Genomic DNA, 25,763 nt, shown 5'->3' with positions numbered 1-25,763 from the left:
TAAATAATTATTGGGTTTTTCTTTGAATAGGTTAGCAGTATTGATATGGGTAATCTGGGGGTTTTTATGTGTTACAGAGTTTATTGTGAAATAATATGATGTCTAGGGTTTGCTTTAAAATAACAATAAAAAATGTTGGAGAGTATTTTGAAAATACCAGAATGTTGTTAATTGTTAAGCTGGGTAACATATACCTTCTTTCACCTCTTGTGTATGTTTGAAATTTTTCAAAATAAAGGTTTTTTTAAATAGAAATCATCACAAAATAAAATGATAGAAATAACACCAGAACATATTTCTAATGGTCAATTAATTGCTACACAATTCATCTCTGAAAAACAAAACGAAACAAAATAACCCCTGACTGCTATCAGCTGAGAGCCAACCTGACTCAGACTATTTGCTTCTCCGGTTGAACACAAACAATTTCACAGGCCACCCACTACAGACCAGGTCACGATGCATCCATTATGGAATGAGATGCCATAGTCGTGTCTGAGAACACACAAGAATGTTGTCCAAACCACAAAAAATAGTCTAATATCTCCCTCTCCAGGCTAAGCTGTGTAACTGCTTCACCTTTACCAATGACAGCCTCAGCCAGCTATCCATCAGCCTCCTGTATAATATGATTATGATATCCATCATAAATTTGCCCCTGCTTCCTACCAGCACCTAATCCACAATATTGTGGATTGAATTGTGTCCCCTCAAAATATGTTCAAGTCCTCATGCCTAGTATCTGAATGTTACCTAATTTGAGTCTTTACATTTGTAAAGACTCAGATGTTTAAAATGAGGCCATACTGGAATTCTACGGGCCCTAATCAAATAACTAACTAGTGCCTTTGTAAGAAGAGAAAAATGTGGGTATAGACAGACAGACAGAAGGCAGCCAAGTGAAGATACACAGGAGGTAGAGATCAGAGTGATGCAGTACAAGAAGCCAAGGAATCCCAAAGGTTGCCGGCAACCACTAGAAGCTACCAAGAGGCAAGGAAGAATCCTACCCCCCAGAACCTTCAGAATGAGCATGGCTTTGTTGATACCTTTATTTCAGACTTCTAGCCTCTAGAACTGTGAGAGAATAAATTTCTGCTGCTTTAAGCCATTCAGTTTATGGCAATTTGTTATAGTAGCTCTTAAAAACTAATAGAGCAAAACCCTTCTTCACTGACCCTTCCCCAGAATTTTCTAACACAAGCCCAAATCCTGTGACAAGTCCTCCTGATATCCTTTTACTGAGAGAAACGTTGGTTTCCCACAGAGTGTGGTCTCCCTTGTTGCAACGAGTGGTAAACCCAATTGTGTCTGACTACAGGTGTGTTTCTGGTTATCTTTGGCCTGTAGGCATTGACCCTGTCCTCCACTTTTGTTGAAAATGAAGAATTGGAGATCACCTGACTCGAAAAAGTATTTGTTAACCAGCCAGTTGTTGCAAGCATTCCTGCATTCATGATCAATATTTGGAACTGCTCCTTTGTTTGGCACCCTGGAGGTTTTTGCATCCTGGGGCAATGCACCATTGTAAGATCTGGTTTGGATAAGAGCAAGCCTGCTAGTATCATCTGCTGAGCCTCTACACCTGTGGCACACGTTCACCAAGTCAGCAGCCATGTCAGGGCTGGATTTCAAACCCCCCACTCTCCTCCTCAGTCAGGCAAAAACTGCAGGGGTAGGAGTGGCAGAGAGAGAGGGTCATTTTTGAAGAGCAAATGGAAATGAAGAACCACCATGACCACAGACATGTTCTTAAAGAGAAAAATATTAGCAAAGAGTCTGTGTCACAGATCAAGATCTGGAATTTTCTTTGTTACTTCCTTTAAAACTGTCTGTTCATAAGTATCCCTTGGAAAGTCTCCACGTATGCCAGGACTTACGTGTATCCTAAGTATGAAGACCATTCCCCTACAATATGGAAGCATTCCGCAGCTTTGTTGTACAGAACACCAACTTGGTCTTTAGTACTGTCCATGAGTATCATTTAGTACTATCATTCCATGAGTTCATTCAACTTCTCTTACCTTGGCTATATTATTACTAATTTCCAGGGACTGTTTCTTATCTCTGACTAATTTCTTTTTTTAGAGTATCTTGTTTTATTTTAGGAATGTGTTTCCCTCCCAATTCTCTCTGAGGATTCCATTTCAATTTTGTAAAATTACTTTCTGCTCCCTAAATTATCTCCACTTTCTCCAAAGTTGCTCATTAGTTTACTCATCTCATTCCTTCTCTTTCTTGAATCTTCACCTATTGGTTCATAAGGATTGATGAAGGACTAATTTAATTAGTGTAAACAGCTTGTTTCCCCCAAATGCCCCTTCCTTGAATGAAAGAGCTACCAAGAGCTCTGTGGGAGCATAGAATGTGTAGCCAGCAGGCTTCTCCATAGAATGTACGCACACCAAGCAGCCAGTAAGTGAGAAAGCCCACATCGAATGCCAAATAATAAGGATTTTCCTTCTGATGTAGTACATTTCAGTGGGTTTCACTTTCTTTTATTATTTTTGAATCTCAGTGACTGAAGTGGAAGTCTGGAACCATCTTTCTCTCCTTGTCTCTGCTTTCCTTATCTCCCAAGCATAATGTCATCTCCCAGTATCTCCTAATATTAATATCTCCCCAAGGCAGATCTCCCCCTTTGTTTATGAGACAGTCCTTCATTTTAGCCTGGTGGGGATGTCAGCACTAAAATCGCAAGAGCCCTATTTACTCTGCTTGGGGCGAGAGGAAGGAAGAACAGAGAGAGGAAGGACCCATAGACCCAATCATTCCAAGTGTGGATCTTTGCCTAATTTCCAAATATTTCTGTGGAGCCTGTGTCTGCTTTTCTACATGTATGTATTCATGTTGCATGTACTCCAACTTGCGTGTATTGATATTGGGTTTGGAGTTTCTTGGAGGCCTCATGAAGGGCATTACTCCCCTCCCTCTGTTTTGGGGCTGCAGTTCTCCCTTCTCAGTTGGACAATCTGTTTCCCTATACTTTCCATATTCCAGCTTTTTTTTTCAAAACTTTCTTCCTGCTGGTTTCCCTTTCCATTATGTTTTTATCAAACAGGTACAGGTATAAGTGTGGACACAGAAAAGGAGAGAGAGATGCACACAGATCTATCAGTCTTTCTGTGATTTGTGGGAATCAGAGGAAGGGGAAGAAGTAGTATGTGTTCAGTTGACCACCCTGAAATTTTAAAACCATTAGTTCTACTACTAAAGAGATAGATATGGTATAACGCAAGATTTATACACATGCTTAACCAATATCTCAAGTGCCCAAAAGAAATGCCACACTTTAGATGGCACATTCTTATTTTCCTCCACCATTAGGATTCTGCTGTAGAAGAAATTAAGAATCGCTGCCATAATCTGCACAGGTGTGCCTTCTGCTCAGTAGTCCTTGTGTGTGTACGATGTAGAATACCTTCTAAAGACAATGAAAGCTTCCATTAGTAAAATTTTTCAAGTTTTTTTAAAGTCCTTAAGTTTGTATGTTCCATATGTTAGATTATTTGAGAATCTGTGAAGTATTTGCAGAGGTGAGTGGAGGTTATAAACAAGAAGGAAAATTGGTCACATTGTCATTTTGTTTAAAAATAAAACAGATTCAAATCACTTAGAGAGACTCAAAAAGATATTTCCTCTTGTAGAAAAGTGTTTACTTCTGACGTAGACCAGTATTCAAATAAAACTATTGCTTATTTGCAGATACCATCTCTTTTTTTCTTTAATATTTCAGCTCAAAATTTAATTTTTGAAGGAGTTGAACTACGCAATACAAAGTTGAACTGCTTCATTTTGATTTCAGATGATGGGGCGCTTTTTCAGTGGCTTGGCACAATCAGGGGCCTGGTGCTGCTTTGATGAATTTAATCGAATTGACATAGAAGTTCTGTCCGTCATTGCGCAGCAACTCATTACCATTAGGAACGCCAAAGCAGCAAAGGTAAGGCACTGGGCAGTCGACTTTCAAGGTAGCAATCCTTAAGTTTGTCATTAACTCACAGAATGTTACATTTTAGGAAGGAGATGCTGAAAATGTTAGGGAGGAATCCTGGGGAGCTCAAGGGGACTTGGCTCTCCAGAGCTCACTGGACTGGAAAAATCCAAGGAATATGGGGTGAGGTGAAGATACTGAGTGGTCCTATTATTTAAAATTTGTTTGAGCCCCTTATAAGCATGCCTCTAGAGAAGGGATTTCATATTCAGAAGCGAATGGCAATGAAGGTTGGGACCAAGTCTCTACCACTCTGTGTTGACCTTTGGAGACCTGGTCACAATGGGCAGCACTGGTGTTCAGCCTCTACAAACCAAAACAGCACTGCTCCAAGCCCTGCGAGGGCCCCCACTACTCCCTTGGCCCTTTCCAAAGAGCGCCAGACCTCCTCTCAATCCACCAATAAGGGTTCATCCTGGCACAGCACAGGGGACTCTGGACTCAACTCTAGCTCCAGAGGCAGAGGCTATCTCATTGGAAGGTGCCCTGATAAGAGTTGTTAAATATTTTGATTATCGCCCTCTGCAAAAAAGCGAACTATAGAACTAATAAAAAGCAATCATGACTTGGACTATAGTGAGCTACTAAATTGTGTAAGTCATTGTGGTATGTGCTCACACTTGTTTCATCTTACACCAAACCTATGTGAAGTATATGTCATTTCCCCCAAGGTAATAGGTGAAAAGAATTCAAAGTTTAAAAACTATTTTCATATACATCAAAAATTATCAGACCCTAAAGTCTAAGCTCCCTTACCTGGACCCCCTCATGTTCCTGCATACTCTGGGGAGGCCTACATTAAACGCAAGATCTTTAAATACAGAGATAGCATACTCTGTATTATGCAAGTTATTATCATCTTGTCGAGCAGTTCAGCGACAGCAAAGTGTATGGAGTAAGGGGATGGGGACCAGAGAGAGTAGAGGCAGAATTGAAGCTTTGCGCCCTGGAGAGCAGCCGCGTGAGGGCAGAGAAAGACAGGAGAGCATCTGCAGATAACCAGCCTCGTCCTCAAGCTGCCAGTGCCAAATAAGACCGTTGGAGTGGGGTATATAGCTTGGAATAGATAAACTAAACCACAGAAATTGAGAGGTTTGCTAGCACAAGCAATCATTCAGCAGCAGCAGAAAAGGTCTCCAGTTGTACCATCCATTCTCTCCTCCAGGCTGCAGCACATCACCCTACTCCATCCTGATCTTCCCTGTATTCTTCATGTCTGTTGATAGCACCTTCATCTAGTGGCCCAACTAGAAACCTGGTACTCACCTTGGATTTGACCCATCGCTGTCAATCCCAGAATCTAAGCCATCACCAAGTCCTGTTAATTTTATCTACTTAGATGCCTCTCCTCCCCACTTACACCTCTTGAATTCTGGCTCTCATCATGTACCCAGTGATCATTCCTTACTAATCTCCCTGTCTGTAGCCTGTCCAACCTCTCTGCTGCCAACTTCAATCCTATCACTCTGCTTAAAAGTCTTCCCTGCTTCCCCACAAACATGGAACAAAATCTAAATTACTTAGTTTAGTGTGCAAGACTCCTGATGCTCAGGCCCAGCCTAGCTATGCTTTCTGGAAATTTGCCCTTTAGCAAAATAAATTGCCGGTCATTTCCGGAACATGCAGTGTTGTTTCTTGCTCCTGCTCCCTTTTCCTGGAATGGCTGCCCCTGTTCCTTCACCTGAAACATCCTTCTTCCTTCTTCAGATCCCAAGCAGGTTGCCTACTACCCCCATGGGCTTTGCACACACCTGCACTGAAGCATGTATTGTCCTGTGTGGTCATGGTTTCCAGGTTGATTGCAGACAGCAAGCCTGGGAGTTTCTGGAGATCTCAAGAGTGAGGCTCCTTCAGCTGTGTGCCTCCATGCCTTACCTATTGCCTCACCTGCAACAGGCACTCAACAAGTGTTTGCTGTTAAGTAAAAGTGAAGGGGTGGTAACAAAAACGGTGACAGTGGGGCCTCAACAACTCAAGAACTAAGATTAGGTTGAAATTTCTTGGGGAATACCAGAAAGTGAGAGTGGAGAAGGTTTAATGGTCAGTAAGTCCAAGATGAATTTAAAATTAGTGGGGCATGGCGGGGCATGCCTGTGGTCCCACCTACTTGGCAGGCTGAGGTATGAGGTGGGAGGATTGCTTGAGCCTGAGATGTCAAGGCTGCAGTGAGCTCTGATCATGCCACTTACACTCCAACCTGGGAGACAAAGCAAGACCCTGTCTCAAAAAAAGAAAAAAATAGAAAGTTGAATTGAAGAGGCTCAGTAAATGTTCAGACCTAGAAGATTTCAGGACTTGACTAGGAAGGAAGAAACAATTTGGGCAAGTCAGGTGCAGGGAGGCAGAAATCAGGAAACACAGAGCCCAGAAGATATTGGAAGTAGACAGGATAGAATCAGAAATGTTCCCTATTGTCCAACAATAGTGTTCAGTAGTCTTTGCTTTAGTGCTTCATTACATGAGTCTTGCATTCGAGTGATAATTAGGTGAAAAATTTTACAAGTGTCTGGAAGAGTGTTAACATATATTTTATCTTTGAACAGCTCTCTAGATTCATGTTTGAGGGGCGGGAAATAAAGTTGGTGAAGACTTGTGCAGCCTTCATCACAATGAATCCTGGCTATGCAGGCAGAACTGAATTGCCAGATAATTTGAAAGCCCTGTTTAGACCGTTTGCGATGATGGTTCCAAATTATGCCTTGATTGCAGAGGTGAGCATCACATTATAAAGCAGCAGAAATGTAAACTTGTTTCTTTTATTTACCATTCAATTCTACCAAGGTACAAAGTTTCCTTTCTGAATGCCACAAGTGATAGTTATACATTATTAAGTGTAGATACGATTGTTATCACATGGAATGTTAAGTCCTGCATGTTTGTTTGTTTACTGCTATATCCGTAATACCCAGAATGATATCTGGAATATGATAGGCCCCTAAAACTGGAAAGAATCAATGAGTTTAATTAACCAGTTCATTGGGGTTTTTCAGTTCCTCTCTAGGAATTAAAATGTCTGGATTAGTTACAAAAACACAGATTATTTTTATTTCTCTTTGCACATTATTTTTTACTGGAGTCAAGGGATGTTGAGTAGAAGCCTCCTTACTATGAGGTGGGTGGAGATTGGCTTATAAGTCTGTATCAACTTAGTCAAAAAATCATAATCATTAACAAATTAATTATTTATAATCGTGTTTGTTTTTTCTGTATCCACTTAGGCATCTTTCTATTTAAACTGGTTTTAAATAGCCAAGAATTTAAATGCTAGCCAAAAATTGATGTATTTGACCAAGCACAGTGGCTCAGGCCTGCACTTTGGGAGGCCAAAGCAGGAGGATTGCTTGAGTCCAGGAGTTAGAGGCCAGCCTGGGCAACATGGTGAAATCCCATCCCTACAAAAAATATAAAAATTAGCCAGTCTCATAACCCAGTCTCAAAATAAATAAATAAATATTTAATTAATTAAAATAAAATAATTTTTTAAAAAATTATTGATATATTTAAATTTTGCACTTTTTTAAAAAAAAAGAAATAAGGTCTCGCTAGGCTGCCCTGGCTGGAACCAAACAGAGGTCAAGCAATCCTCCCACCTCAGCCTCTAGTAGTTGGGACTACAGGCACATGGTACTACATCCAGCTAAATGTTATACATATTTTTCATGGCACTTTTTATTGAGGTATAGTTTATACACAATAAAGAGCACAGCTCATAAGGGTGTAGCTCAGTGAATTCTTACGCATGCATTCATCTGTGTGACTATGAAGACCAAAATATAAGGCATTTTTAGGACTCCAGAAGGCCCCTTGTGTGCTCAATGCTGTATTTCATAAGAAGAGACACTACCCCTTTAGGATGGAATTTCTCAGAAAATTCCTGTGATAACAGCTAATTTTAAATATTCTTCTATGTGAAATAAAAGTAATTGCTTAAGAATAGAATAGACTGTTCCAAATCCTATCATTAGAAAAATTACAACCTATATTAGTGTATTAGGTCTTTCTTGCATTGCCATAAAGAAATACCTGAGACTGGGTAATTTATAAAGAAAAGAGGTTTAATTGGCTTGTGGTTCTGCCGGCTGTACAGAAAGGTGGTGCTGGCATCTACTTGGCTTCTAGGGTGGCCTTAAGGAGCTTTTACTCATGGTGGAAGGTGAAGCGGGAGCAGGCACTGCTCATGGTGAAAACAGGAACAAGAGAGAGTGGGTTGGGAGGTGCCCCACACTTTTCAATGACCAGATCTCAGAATTCACTTACTATTGCAAAGCAGCACCAAGCCATGAGGGATCAAGGATCCACCCCGTGACCCAGACACCTCCCATCAGCCCCCACCTTCAGCACTGGGAATTATGATCCAATGTGAGATTTGGGCGGGGATAAACATCAAAACTATGTCAATTAGTATAATGCTTATGGCAGCTCAGGGGTCTGCCATACCCACTGTGGGCATGGTGGGGTGGGGGGCAGTTAAGGCAGGTAGTATCTTTACTCTTGACCCTCTCTGAAAACAGAGAAAATAAATGACTTGCTCAGTGTCCCAACCTGGTAGGAAGAAAACCAAGCTGAGAGCCCAGTCCAACATGTTGTCCACATCTCATGCTTTGTCCTATTGTTATGGTACTCAGTAATGGATTGGACAGATTTAAAAGTCTAGTCTTCTGAGTGCTATTCCTATTATTTTTAGAGTTTAAATGATTTAGATTCTGTTGTCAGTATTTTTTTTTTTTTTTTTTTCAGACAGAGTCTGTCTCTGTCACCCAGGCTGGAGTGCAATGGCACTATCTCAGCTCACTGCAACTTCTGCCTCCCAGGTTTAAGCAAGTCTCCTGCCTTAGCCTCCTGAGTAGCTGGGATTACAGGCTCCTGCCACCATGCCCAGCTAATTTTTTGTATTTTTAGTGGAGATGGAGTTTCACCATGTTGGTCAGGCTGGTCTCAAATTCCTGACCTCAAGTGACTCACCCATCTCAGTCTCCCAAAGTGCTGGGATTACAGACGTGAGCCACTGCACCCAGCCTGTCAGTAAATATTTTTAATCACCTACTGTGTGCAGAGCACTGTGTTAATCAGCAGGGATAGGTCTGTAAACAAAACAGACACCAGTAAGAACTCTGCATCATTCTAAATTCTGCATCTGAAGCCAACTGCAGTGTTTCAGGCAGATTATAAATAGAAAAAAGGGGGGAGCGAAGCAAGATGGCTGAATAGGAACAGCTCCAGTCTCCAACTCCCGGCACGAGCGACACAGAAGACCGGTGATTTCTGCATTTTCAACGGAGGTACTGGGGTCATCTCACTGGAGAGTGCCTGACAATCCGTGCTGGTCAGCTGCTGCAGCCCGACCAGCAAGAGCTGAAGCAGGGCGAGGCATCGCCTCACCTGGGAAGTGCAAGGGGGAAGGGAATCCCTTTTCCTAGCCAGGCGAACTGAGACACACAACACCTGGAAAATCGGGTAATTCCCACCCCAATACTGTGCTTTAAGGAAACGGGCACACCAGGAGACTATACCCACACCTGGCCGGGAGGGTCCCACGGCCACGGAGCCTCCCTCATTGCTAGCACAGCAGTCTGCGATCTAACCACATGGCAGCAGCGAGGCTGGGTGGGGGGCACCCGCCATTGCTGAGGCTTAAGTAGGTAAACAAAGCCGCTGGGAAGCTCGAACTGGGTGGAACTCACAGCAGCTCAAGGAAACCTGCCTGTCTCTGTAGACTCCACCTCTGGGGACAGGGCACAGCTAAAAAAACAACAGGGGAAGCAGCAGAGGCCTGTGCAGACCCGAACGACTCTGTCTGACAGCTTTGAAGAGAGCAGTGGATCTCCCAACACGGAGGTTGAGATCTGAGAACGGACAGACTGCCTGCTCAAGTGGGTCCCTGACCCCTGAGTAGCCTAACAGGGAGACATCCCCCACTAGGAGCAGTCTGACACCCCAACCTTGCAGGGTGGAGTACACCCCTGAGAGGAAGCTTCCAAAGTAAGAATCAGACAGGTACACTCGCTGTTCAGCAATATTGTATCTTCTGCAACCTCTGCTGCTGATACCCAGGCAAACAGGGTCTGGAGTGGACCTCAAGCAATCTCCAACAGACCTACAGCTGAGGGTCCTGACTGTTAGAAGGAAAACTATCAAACAGGAAGAACACCTATACCAAAACCCCATCAGTACGTCACCATCATCAAAGACCAGAAGCAGATAAAACCACAAAGATGGGGAAGAAGCAGGGCAGAAACGCTGGAAATTCAAAAAATAAGAGCGCATCTCCCCCTGCAAAGGAGCACAGCCCATCGCCAGCAATGGATCAAAGCTGGACAGAGAATGACTTTGACGAGATGAGAGAAGAAGGCTTCAGTTCATCAAACTTCTCAGAGCTAAAGGAGGAATTACGTACCCAGCACAAAGAAACTAAAAATCTTGAAAAAAGAGTGGAAGAATTGATAGCCAGAATAGTTAATGCAGAGAAGGTCATAAAGGAAATGACAGAGATGAAAACCATGACACGAGAAATATGTGACAAATCCACAAGCTTCAGTAACCAACTCGATCAACTGGAAGAAAGAGTATCAGCGATGGAGGATCAAATGAATGAAATGAAGCGAGAAGACAAATCTAAAGAAAAAAGAAGAAAAAGAAATGAACAAAGCCTGCAAGAAGTATGGGATTATGTAAAAAGACCAAATCTACATCTGATTGGAGTGCCTGAAAGTGAGGGGGAAAATGGAACCAAGTTGGAAAACACTCTTCAGGATATCATCCAGGAGAACTTCCCCAACCTAGTAGGGCAGGCCAACATTCAAATTCAGGAAATACAGAGAACACCACAAAGATACTCCTTGAGAAGAGCAACTCCAAGACACATAATTGCCAGATTCACCAAAGTTGAAATGAAGGAAAAAAATCTTAAGGGCAGCCAGACAGAAAGGTCGGGTTACCCACAAAGGGAAGCCCATCAGACTAACAGCAGACTTCTCGGCAGAAACTCTACAAGCCAGAAGAGAGTGGGGGCCAATATTCAACATTCTTAAAGAAAAGAATTGTAAACCCAGAATTTCATATCCAGCTAAACTAAGTTTCATCAGTAAAGGAGAAATAAAATCCTTTACAGATAAGCAAATGCTTAGATATTTTGTCACCACCAGGCCTGCCTTACAAGAGACCCTGAAGGAAGCCCTAAACATGGAAAGGAACAACTGGTACCAGCCATTGCAAAAACATGCCAAAATGTAAAGACCATCGAGGCTAGGAAGAAACTGCATCAACTAACGAGCAAAATAATCAGTTAATATCATAATGGCAGGATCAAGTTCACACATAACAATATTAACCTTACATGTTAATGGACTAAATGCTCCAATTAAAAGACACAGACTGGCAAACTGGATAAAGAGTCAAGACCCATCAGTCTGCTGTATTCAGGAGACCCATCTCACCTGCAGAGACATACATAGGCTCAAAATAAAGGGATGGAGGAAGATCTACCAAGCAAATGGAGAACAAAAAAAGCAGGGGTTGCAATCCTAGTCTCTGATAAAATAGACTTTAAACTATCAAAGATCAAAAGAGACAAGGCCATTACATAATGGTAAAGGGATCAATTCAACAGGAAGAGCTAACTATCCTAAATATATATGCACCCAATACAGGAGCACCCAAATTCATAAAGCAAGTCCTTAGAGACTTACAAAGAGACTTAGACTCCCATACAATAATAATGGGAGACTTCAACACTCCACTGTCAACATTAGACAGATCAACGAGACAGAAAGTTAACAAGGATATGCAGGAATTGAACTCATCTCTGCACCAAGCAGACCTAATAGACATCTATAGAACTCTCCACCCCAAATCAACAGAATATACATTCTTCTCAGCACCACATCGCACTTATTCCAAAATTGACCACATAATTGGAAGTAAAGCACTCCTCAGCAAATGTAAAAGAACAGAAATTATAACAAACTGTCTCTCAGACCACAGTGCAATCAAACTAGAACTCAGGACTAAGAAACTCAATCAAAACCGCTCAACTACATGGAAACTGAACAACCTGCTCCTGAATGACTACTGGGTACATAACGAAATGAAGGCAGAAATAAAGATGTTCTTTGAAACCAATGAGAACAAAGATACAACATACCAGAATCTCTGGGACACATTTAAAGCAGTGTGTAGAGGGAAATTTATAGCACTAAATGCCCACAAGAGATAGCTGGAAATATCTAAAATTGACACTCTAACATCACAATTAAAAGAACTGGAGAAGCAAGAGCAAACACATTCAAAAGCTAGCAGAAGGCAAGAAATAACTAAGATCAGAGCAGAACTGAAGGAGATAGAGACACAAAAACCCTCCAAAAAATCAATGAATCCAGGAGTTGGTTTTTTGAAAAGATCAACAAAATTGACAGACCGCTAGCAAGACTAATAAAAAAGAAAAGAGAGAAGAATCAATAGGCACAATTAAAAATGATAAAGGGGATATCACCACCGACCCCACAGAAATACAAACTACCATCAGATAATACTATAAACACCTCTACGCAAATCAACTAGAAAATCTAGAAGAAATGGATAATTTCCTGGACACTTACACTCTTCCAAGACTAAACCAGGAAGAAGTTGAATCCCTCAATAGACCAATAGCAGGCTCTGAAATTGAGGCAATAATTAATAGCCTACCAACCAAAAAAAGTCCAGGACCAGATGGATTCACAGCTGAATTCTACCAGAGGTACAAAGAGGAGCTGGTACCATTCCTTCTGAAACTATTCCAATCAATAGAAAAAGAGGGAATCCTCCCTAACTCTTTTTACGAGGCCAACATCATCCTGATACCAAAGCCTGGCAGAGACACAACAAAAAAAGAGAATTTTAGACCAATATCCCTGATGAACATCAATGCAAAAATCCTCAATAAAATACTGGCAAAACGGATTCAGCAGCACATCAAAAAGATTATCCACCATGATCAAGTGGGCTTCATCCCTGGGATGCAAGGCTGGTTCAGCATTCGCAAATCAATAAACGTAATCCAGCATATAAACAGAACCAAAGACAAAAACCACATGATTATCTCAATATATGCAGAAAAGGCTTTTGACAAATTCAACAGCACTTCATGCTAAAAACGCTCAATAAATTCAGTATTGATGGAACGTACCTCAAAATAATAACAGCTATTTATGACACACCCACAGCCAATATCATACTGAATGGGCAAAAACTGGAAAAATTCCCTTTGAAAACTGGCACAAGACAGGGATGCCCTCTCTCACCACTCCTATTCAACATAGTGTTGGAAGTTCTGGCTAGGGCAATCAGGCAAGAGAAAGAAATAAAGGGTATCTAGATAGGAAAAGAAGAAGTCAAATTGTCCCTGTTTGCAGATGACATGATTGTATATTTAGAAAACCCCATTGTTTCAGCCCAAAATCTCCTTAAGCTGATAAGCAACTTCAGCAAAGTCTCAGGATACAAAATTAATGTGCAAAACTCACAAACATTTTTATACACCAGTAACAGACAAACAGAGAGCCAAATCATGAATGAACTTCCATTCACAATTGCTTCAGAGAGAATAAAATACCTAGGAATCCAACTTACAAGGGATGTAAAGGACCTCTTCAAGGAGAACTACAAACCACTGCTCAGTGAAATAAAAGAGGACACTAACAAATGGAAGAACATACCATGCTCATGGATAGGAAGAATCAATATCGTGAAAATGGCCATACTGCCCAAAGTTATTTATAGATTCAATGCCATCCCCATCAAGCTACCAATGAGTTTCTTCACAGAATTGGAAAAAACGGCTTTAAAGTTCATATGGAACCAAAAAAGAGCCTGCATTGCCAAGACAATCCTAAGTCAAAAGAACAAAGCTGGAGGCATCACGCTACCTGACTTCAAACTATACTACAAGGCTACAGTAACCAAAACAGCATGGTACTGGTACCAAAACAGAGATATAGACCAATGGAACAGAACAGAGTCCTCAGAAATAATACCACACATCTACAGCCATCTGATCTTTGACAAACCTGAGAAAAACAAGAAATGGGGAAAGGACTCCCTATTTAATAAATGGTGCTGGGAAAATTGGCTAGCCATAAGTAGAAAGCTGAAACTGGATCCTTTCCTTACTCCTTATACGAAAATTAATTCAAGATGGATTAGAGACTTAAATGTTAGACCTAATACCATAAAAACCCTAGAAGAAAACCTAGGTGGTACCATTCAGGACATAGGCATGGGCAACGACTTCATATCTAAAACACCAAAAACAACGGCAGCAAAAGCCAAAATTGACAAATGGATATGATTAAACTAAAGAGCTTCTGCACAACAAAGAAACTACCATCAGAGTGAACAGGCAACCTACAGAATGGGAGAAAATTTTTGCAATCTACTCATCTGACAAAGGGCTAATATCCAGATTCTACAAAGAACTCAAAGAAATTTAGAAGAAAAAAACAACCCCATCAAAAAGTGGGCAAAGGATATGAACAGACATTTCTCAAAAGAAGACATTTATACAGCCAACAGACACATGAAAAAATGCTCATCATCACTGGCCATCAGAGAAATGCAAATCAAAATCACAATGAGATACCATCTCACACCAGTTGGAATGGCAATCATTAAAAAGTCAGGAAACAACAGGTGCTGGAGAGGCTGTGGAGAAATAGGAACACTTTTACACTGTTGGTGGGATTGTAAACTAGTTCAACCATTATGGAAAACAGTATGGTGATTCCTCAAGGATCTAGATCTAGATGTACCATATGACCCAGCCATCCCACTACTGGGTATATACCCAAAAGATTATAAATCATGCTGCTATAAAGACACATGCACATGTATGTTTATTGCGGCACTATTCACAATAGCAAAGTCTTGGAATCAACCCAAATGTCCATCTGTGACAGACTGGATTAAGAATATGTGGCACATATACACCATGGAATATTATGCAGCCATAAAAAAGGATGAGTTTGCTTCCTTTGTAGGGACATGGATGCAGCTGGAAACCATCATTCTTAGCAAACTATCACAAGAAGAGAAAACCAAACACCACATGTTCTCACTCATAGGTGGGAAATGAACAATGACATCACTTGGACTTGGGAAGGGGAACATCACACATCGGAGCCTATCATGGGGAGGGGGGAGGGATTACATTGGGAGTTATACCTGATATAAATGACAAATTGATGGGTGCTGACGAGTTGATGGGTGCAGCACACCAACATGGCACAAGTATACATATGTAACAAACCTGCACATTATGCACATGTACCCTAGAACTTAAAGTATAATAATAAAAAAAAAGAAAAGAAAAAAGGGTCTGCATCCAGCTCCACTCTCAAAAGACACTAAGCATCATCTGATTAATTTAACCAAGGATGCAGAAACTTGTCAGAAGAAAGGCAGAGGCGAGGCTGACGATCTTTGCATGGCTTCCCTTGACTCCTCAGGAAACTAAGAGAGCTAGTAGCAATCACCTTCCACTAGGGTGGTGTTCCTGTTGGATCAGAGAAGCTCAGTTCTTGCTTTTGTGCTCAGGCCTAATGACACCATCCAACTTTCACGATGGGAACTTTTCAAAAGCTGGGCTCTTCTGTTCCTTGAACCAAATGTTCCCAAAGCTACATCTTCATCTACAGATGGAAAACAGAATCAGTGCCTAGGTATCCCCGTACAATATTCTGCCTTCCAGTTTCCTGTGGCACAGAAAGCCTTTTTCCCTTCAATTTTTATGTTTCTTTATTAAAAGACATAACAACTTGGGAAGGTATAATGCTTAGAGTCAATTTTGACTATGTTGGTATCATGCTAATACATTGTTATCAGTACAATGTAATAAGCATTGCATTATTTTTTCTATTCTAGGTAATTCTATATTCTGAAGGATTTGAATCCAGTAAAATATTAGCAAGAAAAATGACTCAGATGTATAAGCTTTGCAGTGAGCAGCTGTCTCAGCAGGATCACTACGACTTTGGCATGAGAGCTGTGAAGTCTGTCCTGGACATGGCTGGGTAAGAAACCAAAGTAGTTGAGTGAAATCCCAAACCATGTGATCAAATGCATTAAATGGGTAACTCAGGAAAGGCTCTCAGACAGTAAGTGATTAGTAAATGTTGGCTGCTGCTGTTGTCATCATTCTTACCTTGACGCTCCTATGACAAAGTGACACAGGCTCTCTCTCCTCATTCCATGACAGTTCTTCACTGTGAGTCCTAACATGGTTGTCCTCGATAGAAACTGACCTCCAACTAGGCTTTGGAGAACATTAACTTCCCCTGAACTCAAATGCAAACACTGGGTTTTTGTTTACAAACGCCTTTACTACCTTAAGATGGTATGACTAGACTTAAAAGACACACAGTCTGTTATGCATAGGCAACAAAGCCAGTCATACATGTTGCCTGAGAAAGCCTCAGGAGTTTAAAGAAACTTCATCATTCCAATTCAGTTCAGCTTATGTCTTAATTTCATCTCTGTCTTTATAATATAGCTCAAGCCTAAACTTTTTTCTAGGATCTAGTAAAGAAAGAGTCCTTCCTCTTCTCAGGCCCCAACTTTTCTCTTTATAACTTCTTGAAACTACTATATCTGGAATCCCCAACTTGTCCAGAGCCTCTGAGGAGACCTATTTTATCTCTAGTCCTTCCTTTCAGGCCATGACTCATTGGCTCAGGTTCTGCACATCCAGAAACCCTCTGCCTGGCTCCTGCATCACTGGGCTCTGCACGAATCTCCCTGCACTTTTCTGCCCTCTGTTCTATATTTTAACCTCTCAGATATAGTATGTCCCCTCTTTACAGGATGGCCATTTAAGGACTAGGAATACTAAGAAGTTGAGATACACTTGCACTGAAGGAGCACAACTACAGTCCAGTGAGTCACAGAGACAGACCAATGTGCAGTCATGTAGCTGTGATGCAGGGAGGGCAGCAACGGGGCTGCACCCACCCAAGGTTTACTGAGAAGGAGGATAGAGGACAGGAGCTTTCTAGCAAAGGGAGCCACTGGGCTGAGTTTTGAGGGGAAAAATAAGAGCAGGCAAAGAACAAGGCAAGATATTCTGGGCAGGCTGAAAAGAAAATCACAGATATAGGAATCATCATGATGTATTCAAGGAACTATAAATTCAGGTTGAATAACATCGGGATTGGGGAGGATGTTGAGAAGATGTCCTTGTCATTCTCTTCAAGGCTGCGTAGCCATTGCAGGACTTGTCAGTGTGCTCTGATGGAGATGAACGCTGAGCACACAAGGGAACATGATCGTCTCCTTCTAGCAGGAATCCTCAGAGGAAGGTCTCTGCCCTCCCTACAGGTTTAGAAAATCACAGTCAACCTTATGTTCTTGTGATATGCCTTTAAATATTCCAAAGTATTCCTTTAAATTTAGATCCTTAAAAAGAGAAAACCCAAACCTAAATGAAGATGTGGTGTTGATAAGAGCTTTACGAGACTCCAATTTGCCAAAATTTCTAACAGATGATGCTCTTCTGTTCAGGTAAGTTTCTAGACATTACCAAGTAAAGCGTGGCTATCACGTAGTGGCAAATGGTAGTCTTTTCTTCAATTATTTCTTTCTCTAACAAACTGAAAACTTTCCCATCTTTTCTGGAGAAACTTATTTTGCAGTTTAAGAAATACTCGTTTAAAATAAAGATACTAAAGTTTGGGCATAATTTCAATCATTTGTGTTTTTTTATCAAAATATTAATCACCAGACCATGTGCTATACAAATTAGCATTTGGCCGTAAGTTCCTGACCTAAGGGAAGTTTCTGACTCAAAAAAACTCAGACTTGGGACTTAACATAAATACAATTGTTTTTATCCATTTCATTTTTTGTTGTTTAGTTTTACATTTCTCTAAGTTATACATGTATATAGTTTTAAAAAGAAAATAGTTTCATAAATTAGTCACATAGAAAGCAACAGCCCCCAGCCTTTCACCAACTCCAGCTTCCCAAAGACAATCATTTTCTAACTCTTTTATTTATGTATTCTGGTATCCCTCTCCAGACTTCTTAATACCACATTTACACCATTTCTTTTTCTTTTTTCCTTTTTTTTTTTTTTTTGACTTTTTTCAGTGGTTGCCCTAGATTTTGCAATATAGATTTACAAATAATCTAAGCCCACTTTCAATTAACACAATACCGTTTCATGGGAAGTGTTAGTACCTTATAATAACAATTCTATTTCTCCCTTCTATCCTAATTCCTCCCTTCCATCCCTTGTGTCATTGCTGTCATTCATTTTACTTATATATGAACATACATAAGCACATATATAATATATACATAGGCATACATAATCAAATACATTGTTGCTATAACTATTTAGAACAAACTGTTATCTGTTAGATCAATTAAGACAAAGAAAAATAAAAATTTTCATTTTACCTTCAATTATTCCATCTTCCATGCTCTTCCTTTAGGTAGATCAGAGTTTCTGACCTATGTTATTTTTTGTCTCTCTAAAGAACTTCTTTTAATATTTCTTGCAAGGCAGGGCTACTGGCAACAAATTTTCTCAATATTTATTTGTCTGAGAAAGTCTTTATTTCTCCTTCGCCTTTGAAGGATAATTTCACAGGGTACAGAATTCTAGGTTGGTGGGGTTTTCCTCATATGTTTCACTCCCCTCTCTTCTTGCTTGCATAGTTTCTGAGGAAAAGTCAAATGAAATTCTTATCTTTGCTCATCTATAGGTAAAGTGTTTGTTTTTTTTTTTTCCTTCTGGCTTCTTTCTATATTTTTTTCTTTAATTTTCTGTGGTTTTAAAATGACCTGCCTCGGTATAATTTTTAGGTATTTATCCTGCTTAGTGTTTTCTGAGTTTCCTGGATCTAAGGTTTGGTGGGTGACATTAATTTGAGGAAATTCTGTTATTATTCTTTCAAATATTTCTTCTGTTCTTTTCTCCCTCTCTTACCCTCTGGTATTCCTATTGCACACGTGGTACTCTTTTGTAGTTGTACCATGGTTCTTGGGTATTATGTTGCTTTTCCAGTCTTTATTCTCTTTACTTTTCAGTTTCAGAGGTTTCTATTGAGGTACCCTCAAGTTTGGAGGTACTTTCCTCAGCTGTGTCCAATCTACTAATAAGCCTATCAAAGGCATTCTTCATCTCTATTATAGTGTGCTGGTTTTGATAATGCATTTCTTTTTGCTTCTTTCTTTGGCTTTCCATATCTCTGCTTACATTGCCCAGCTGTTTCTGCATGCTGTCTATTTTATCCATTAGAGCCTTTCACGTATTCATCATCATTGTTCTAAATAATTAGAATCTGTCCAATAATTTCAACATCCCTCCCATGTCTGGTTCTACTGCTTGCTCTGTCTTTTCAAATGGTGGGGAGGGGTTGCCCTTTATTATACCTCATAATATTTTCTTGATGGCTGGACATGATGTAGGTTTAGAAAATAAAAAGAACTGGGCCAAAAGTAAATTGGCTATAAGTAATGTAGTGGTAAAGTGCAGCAGGAGGGAAAGTGTTCTATTGTCCTAGGATTAGGACTCAGTCTTTTAATGAGCCTATGCCAACTGTAAGCTTCATAAGTGTTTCTCGCTTTTTTTCTCCCCCTGTTAGGTGGTACACGGTGACTACAGTGGCCTAGAGTTTGGTAATTCCCTTCTCCCAGTGAAAGGCTAGAGCCAGCTGGAGTTGATGTTTCCCTTCCCCCAGGTCTGTTAGGCTCTGACAAAACTCTAGCAGGTTAGGCTCTGATTAATTATCCTGGCTTCTTCTTATTAGAAAAAGCAGGGTGCTCCAACCTATTTCGTAATGGTTTCTTTTCCCCTCCCCTGCCAGAAGCATGAAGAGATTTCTTTTTTTTTTTTTCAAATGTGATTTTTTTTTTGTTTTCATTTCCAACTTTTATTTTAAGGTCCAGGGTACATGTGCATGATGTGCAGGTGTGTTCCATAGGTAAACATGTGCCATGGTGGTTTGCTGCACAGGCATTCACCCAGCATCCATTAGCTATTTTTCCTGACCCTCTCCCTCCTCTGACTCCCCACCCTCCGACAGGCTCTGGTGTGTGTTGTTCCCCACCATGTGTCCATGTGTTCTCATCATTTAGCTCCTACTTATAAGTGAGAGCATACAGTATTTGGTGTTCTGTTCCTGCATTAGTTTGCTAAGGATAATGGCCTCCAGCTCCATCCATGTTCCTGCAAAGGATATAATCTCATTCCTCTTTATGGCTGCATAGTATTCCAAGGTGCATATGTACTACATTTTCTTTATCCAGTCTCTCATTGATGGGTTTTTAAGTTGGTTACATGTCTTTGCTATTTATAATAATGCTGCAATGAACATACACATGCATGTGTCTTTATAACAGAATGACTTATATTTTTTTAAGCATATACCCAGTAATGGGATTGCTGGGTCAAATGGTAGTTCTGTTTTTAGCTCTTTGGGGAATCACTAAACTGCTTTCCACAGTGGTTGAACTAACTTACACTCCTACCAACAGTGTAAAAGCATTCTTTTTTCTCCACAACCTCACCAACATCTGTTGTTTTTCGACTTTTTAGTAATAGCCATTCTAGGCCGGGCGTGGTGGCTCACACCGGTAATCCCAACAACTTTGGGAGGACAAGGCAGGTGGATCATCTGAGGTCAAGAGTTTGAGACCAGCCTGACCAATATGGTGAAACCCTGTCTCTACTAAAAATATAAAATTAGCTGGGCATGGTGGCACATACCTGTAGTCCCAGCTACTTGGGAAGCTAAGGCAGGAGAATCACTTGAACCCAGGAGGTGGAGGTTGCAGTAAGCCGAGATTGTGCCATTGCACTCCAGCCTGGACGACAAAAGTGAAACTCCATCTCAAAAATAATAATAATAATAATAATAATAATAATAATAGCCATTCTAACTGGCATGAGATGGTATCACATTGTGGTTTTGATCTGCCTTTCTCTATTGATCAGTAATGTTGAGTTTTTTTCATGTTTGTTGGCTGCATGTGTGTCGTCTTTTGAGAAGTGCCTGTTCATGTACTTTGCCCACTTTTTAATGGGGCTGTTTGTTTTTTCTTATAAATTTGTTTAAGTTCCTTATAGGTGCTGGATATTAGACCTCTGCCAGATGCATAGATTGCAAAAATTTTCACATGATGGGATTTCTCTCAGATATTTACTCCAAGAACCTGGTTGAGCTCCTAGAGGTAAAACTCACAAAAGATGTGCCCCTCCACCCCGTGACTAGATGCCCCTGGAGTTTTTAACTCTCAGACATCTCCACATCTAGCCTAAAGCAATTTATCAATTACAGCTCACATTTTCCTACCCTGGCACTGGCTCCTATACTAGTTTGTTGTGATCCTGTGTATGTGACTGTCTGTGTCTCCAGTGTTGAGGGCAGAGGTATCTACAGGCATACCTCATTTTATTTCACTTCATTTTATTGCACTTCACAGATGTCATGTATTTTATAAATTGAAGGTTTGTAGTAACCCTTCATCAAGCAAGTTTATCAGCACAATTTTTCCAACAGTTTGTATTTACCATGTGTATATGTGGCAATTTTAGTAATTCTCAGAATATTTCAAACTTTTTTATTATTATATCTGTTATGGTGATCTGTGATCAGTGATCTTTGATGTTACTATTGCGGTTGTTCTGGGAGCACCACAAACTGCACCCATCCATGACAGCAAACTTAACTGATAAATGTGTGTGCTCTGACTGCTCCACAGACAGCCGTTCTGCCATCTCTCTCCTTCTCCTTGGGCCTCCCTCTTCTCTGAGACACAATAATATTGAAATTAGGTCAACTAATGACCCTACAATGGTCACTAGTGTTCAGATGAAAGGAAGAGTCACACACCTCTCACCTTAAATCAAAAGCTGGAAACGATTAAATTTAGTGAGGAAGACATGTCTAAAGCCAAGATAGGCTGAAAGCTAGGCCTCTTGTGCCAAATAGCCTAATTGTGAATGCAAAAGAAAAGATATTGAAAGAAATTAAAAGTGCTACTCCAGTGAATACATGACTGATAAGAAACAGAAAGTAACCTTATTACTGATAAGGAGAAAGTTTTAGTGGTCTGGATAAAAGATTAAACCAGCCACAATATTCCATTAAGCCAAAGCCTAATCCAGATCAAGGCCCTAACTCTCTTCAATTCTGTAAAGGGGGAAAAAGTGGTGAGGAAGCTGCAGAAGAAAAGTTCAAAGCTAGCAGACATGTGACTGAATTGCTGCAATCTCATAATAAAACCTGCATGGATGAGGAGATGCTTCTTATAGATTAGCAAAGAAAGCCATGTTTTGTTTGTTTGTTTCTTTGCTTTGAGACAGTCTCACTCTGTCACCCAGGCTGGAGTGCAGTGACACAATTTTGGCTCACTGCAACCTCTGCCTGCCAGGTTCAAGCAATTCTCCTGCCTCAACCTCCCAAGTAGCTGGGACTAACAGGCGCACACCACCACCGCTGGCTAATTTTGTATTTTTGGTAGAGGAAGAGTTTCACCCTGTTGGCCAGGCTGGTCTTGAACTCCTGGCCTCAGGTGATTAGCCCGCCTCAGCCTACCAAAGTGCTGGGATTACAGGTGTGAGCCCACCGTACCCAACCAAAAGTAGTTTCCTGCGATGGGATCTACTCCTGGTGAAGTAGCTAGCTTCAAACTTATTTTTCTAGCTAGCTTCATGAAGTTTCCTTCATGAAGTTGAAACAAAGAAGTTATTTCCATAACATATAAGGTACAAGGTAAAGTAGCAAATGCTGATGTGGAGGCTGCAGTAAGTTATCCAGAGCTAAGAACACTGATGAAGGTGGCTACACTAAGCAACAGATTTTTAATGTAGATAAAACAGCCTTCTATTAGAAGATGATGCCATATAGGACTTTCATAGTGAAAAAGGAGACACCAACGCCTGGCTTCCAAGCTTTAAAGGCCAGGCTTACTCTAGTTAGAGGCTAAAGCAACTGGTGGTCTTAAGTTAAAGCCGATGCTCATTTACCACTCCAAAAACCCTAAGGCCCTTAAGAATTACACTAAATCTACTCTGCCTGTGCTCTAAAAATGCACCAACAGGGCCTGGATGACAGCATGTCTGTTTAGAGAATGGTTTACTGAATATTTTAACCCTTTTCCCGTTTGCCCTGAGAGTACTCATTGGCAGCGCAGAATTTGTACTTGTGGCTGCAGAATTTAACCCGAGATAACTTTGTCAGGAATTATCTCACTTTTATTATTATTTTCACATTGCTCTAGTATACTGACTTTGGAAACAAAAGGCATCATTGTATAGCATTTTGTTTTTAGTAGTGGTATTTCCACTTACAAAACATAGTAATTCTTGATCAGTGAAAATGTCAAATCCTAGAAAGCATAACATTCCTATGCATGATATTAACATTGTTTTTTTAATAGTCGTTGGCCCAAGATTCATTTGATGAATCTGATTTTTCCAAAATAGATGACTCTGATGATTTGGATGATTCTAATGTTAGTTCTGTTAAGAAATAACTCCAAGAACATTTTTTACATTTTATTTTCACACTGAAAAGCAATCAGATTTCTTTTAGCCTCACAGAGCATGTTTATATAAAATTAAATGAGCTGCCCTTTTTTGTTCTAAATGAGAAAAGGGCTAAATCACCATTGAGAGTTACTGCTCGGGCGCCTGTAGTCCCAGCTACTCGGAGGCTGAGGCAGGAGAATGGCGTAAACCCGGGAGGCGGAGCTTGCAGTGAGCTGAGATCCGGCCACTGCACTCCAGCCCAGGCGACAGAGCGAGACTCCGTATCAAAAAAAAAAAAAAAAGAGAGAGTTACTGCTCAGAAAAAAAGACTCCTTTTCAAATATTGCTGCTCACTGGCACTGCACCTGGTCACTCAAGGCCTCTGAGGGAGATGTACAAGCAGATGAATGTTGTTTTCATGCCTGCTAACGCAGCATCCATTCTGTAGCCCCTGGATCAAGGAGTACTTTAAACTTTCAAGTCTTATTATTTAAGAAACGTATTTTGTGATGCTCTATCTGCCATAGATAGTGATTTCTCTAATGGATCCAGGCAAAGTTAATTTTAAAACCTTCTGAAAAGGATTCATCATTCTAGATGTCATTAAGAACATTCATGACTCATGGTAAGACAGAATGTCAACATTAACAGGAGTTTGGAAACAGTTGATTCCAACCCTCATGGATGATTTTGAGGGGTTTAAGACCTCAGTGGAGGAAGTAACTACAGATGTGGTGGAAACAGCAAGAGAACTAGAATTAGAAGTGGAGCCTGAAGATGTGACTGAATTGCTGCAATCTCATGATCAAACGTGAATGGATGAGAAGTTGCTTCTTATGGATTAGCAAAGAAAGTAGTTTCCTGAGATGGGATCTATTCCTGGTGAAGATGCTGTAAATGTTGTTGAAATGACAACAAAAGACTCAGACTATTATATAAATATAGTTGATAAAGCAGTGGAAGGGTTTGAGAGAACTGACTTCAAGTTTGAAAGAAGTTTTGCTGTGAGTAAAATGCTATCAAACAGCATCACATGCGCATAGATATCTTTCACAAAAGAGTCAATGAACATGGCAAACATTATTGTTGTCATATTTTAAGAAATTGCCACAGTCACTCCAGCCTTCAGCAACTACCATCCTGCTCAGTCAGCAGCTATCAACATTGAGGTAAGACCCTCTGCCAGCAAAAAGACTATGACTTGCCGACAGCTCAGATGGTCATTAACCTTTTTTAGCAATAAAGCATTTTTAAATAAAGGTATGTACATTTTTTAGACATAACGCTATTGCATGCTTAAATGACTACAGTATAGCATACAATAAATTTTATATGCACTGAGAAACCAAAAAATGAGTTGCTTTATTGCTATATTCACTTTATTGTAGTGGTCTGAAACTGAACCCACAGCATCTCTCTGAAGGATGCTTATATATAAATATACAATTACATTTCACAATGAATGGTAATACCATGTTCATAATAGGAGCTCATATTTTTATTATCGTATTCTTTCTTTCTGATGCCCCAAGTTTGCTTCTTTTCATCGTATCTTTTTGCTTAGGGAAATTCCCTTTAGCCATTCTTCATGGTAGATCTGCTGACTGCAAATTCATTTCCTTTTCCTTTATCTGAGAATGTCTTTATTTTATATGCCTTCATTCTAGAGGGATATTTTCCCTGGGTATAGGATTCTGGAGTGACAGCTGTTTCAGTACTTGAAAGCTGTTGTACCATGTACTTCCCACGTACACCATGAAATTCTATGCAGCCATTAAAAGGAATGAGATTATGTACTTTACAGGAACATGGATGAAGCTGGACACCATAAACTCAGCAAACTAGTGAAGGAACAGAAAACCAAACACCGCATGTTCTCACTTATAAGTGGGAGCTGAAACATGATGGATTGATAGGTGCAGCAAACCACCATGGCACACATTTACCTATGTAACAAACCTGCACATCCTGCACATGTACCCCAGAACTGAAAATCAAACATTTTTTAAAAAAGATGTACCACTTCCTGTCAGCCTCCATGGTCTCAGATGAGAATTTTGCTATCATTCTGTGTGGTTTTTTTTTTCCCTGTTGGTAAGGTGTCATTTCTTTTTTTTCTTCTGGCTGCTGCTAAGATTGTTTTCATTGTCTTACGTGTTTAGAAGTTTGACTATGTTGTTTCATCATATGGATTTCTTCAGGTTCATCCTGTTTGAGATTTGATCAACTTCTTAAATCTGTAGGTTCGTGCTTTTTGGC

The 25,763-nt window shown here is 40.4% G+C and overlaps 1 protein-coding gene across 1 annotated transcript in view; it reads left to right on the top strand.

Moving 5' to 3' along the window:
* The window catches only part of LOC113225191 (dynein heavy chain 6, axonemal-like), a 53,485-nt gene that overhangs the window by 5,519 nt on the left and 22,203 nt on the right, over nucleotides 1-25,763 (top strand). The window contains exons 4-7 of the mRNA XM_026456429.1: nucleotides 3,806-3,943; nucleotides 6,538-6,705; nucleotides 15,890-16,038; nucleotides 17,417-17,524. Of these exons, the coding sequence (XP_026312214.1) occupies nucleotides 3,806-3,943; nucleotides 6,538-6,705; nucleotides 15,890-16,038; nucleotides 17,417-17,524 (563 nt within the window). The remainder of the gene's footprint in view (nucleotides 1-3,805; nucleotides 3,944-6,537; nucleotides 6,706-15,889; nucleotides 16,039-17,416; nucleotides 17,525-25,763) is intronic.

Source organism: Piliocolobus tephrosceles, chromosome 15 (assembly GCF_002776525.5).
Source record: "Piliocolobus tephrosceles isolate RC106 chromosome 15, ASM277652v3, whole genome shotgun sequence".
In the NCBI taxonomy this organism is placed as follows: Eukaryota; Metazoa; Chordata; class Mammalia; order Primates; family Cercopithecidae; genus Piliocolobus; species Piliocolobus tephrosceles.
The sequence above is the reverse complement of the archived record's forward strand: the minus strand, read 5'-3'. Positions and strand labels throughout refer to the sequence as shown.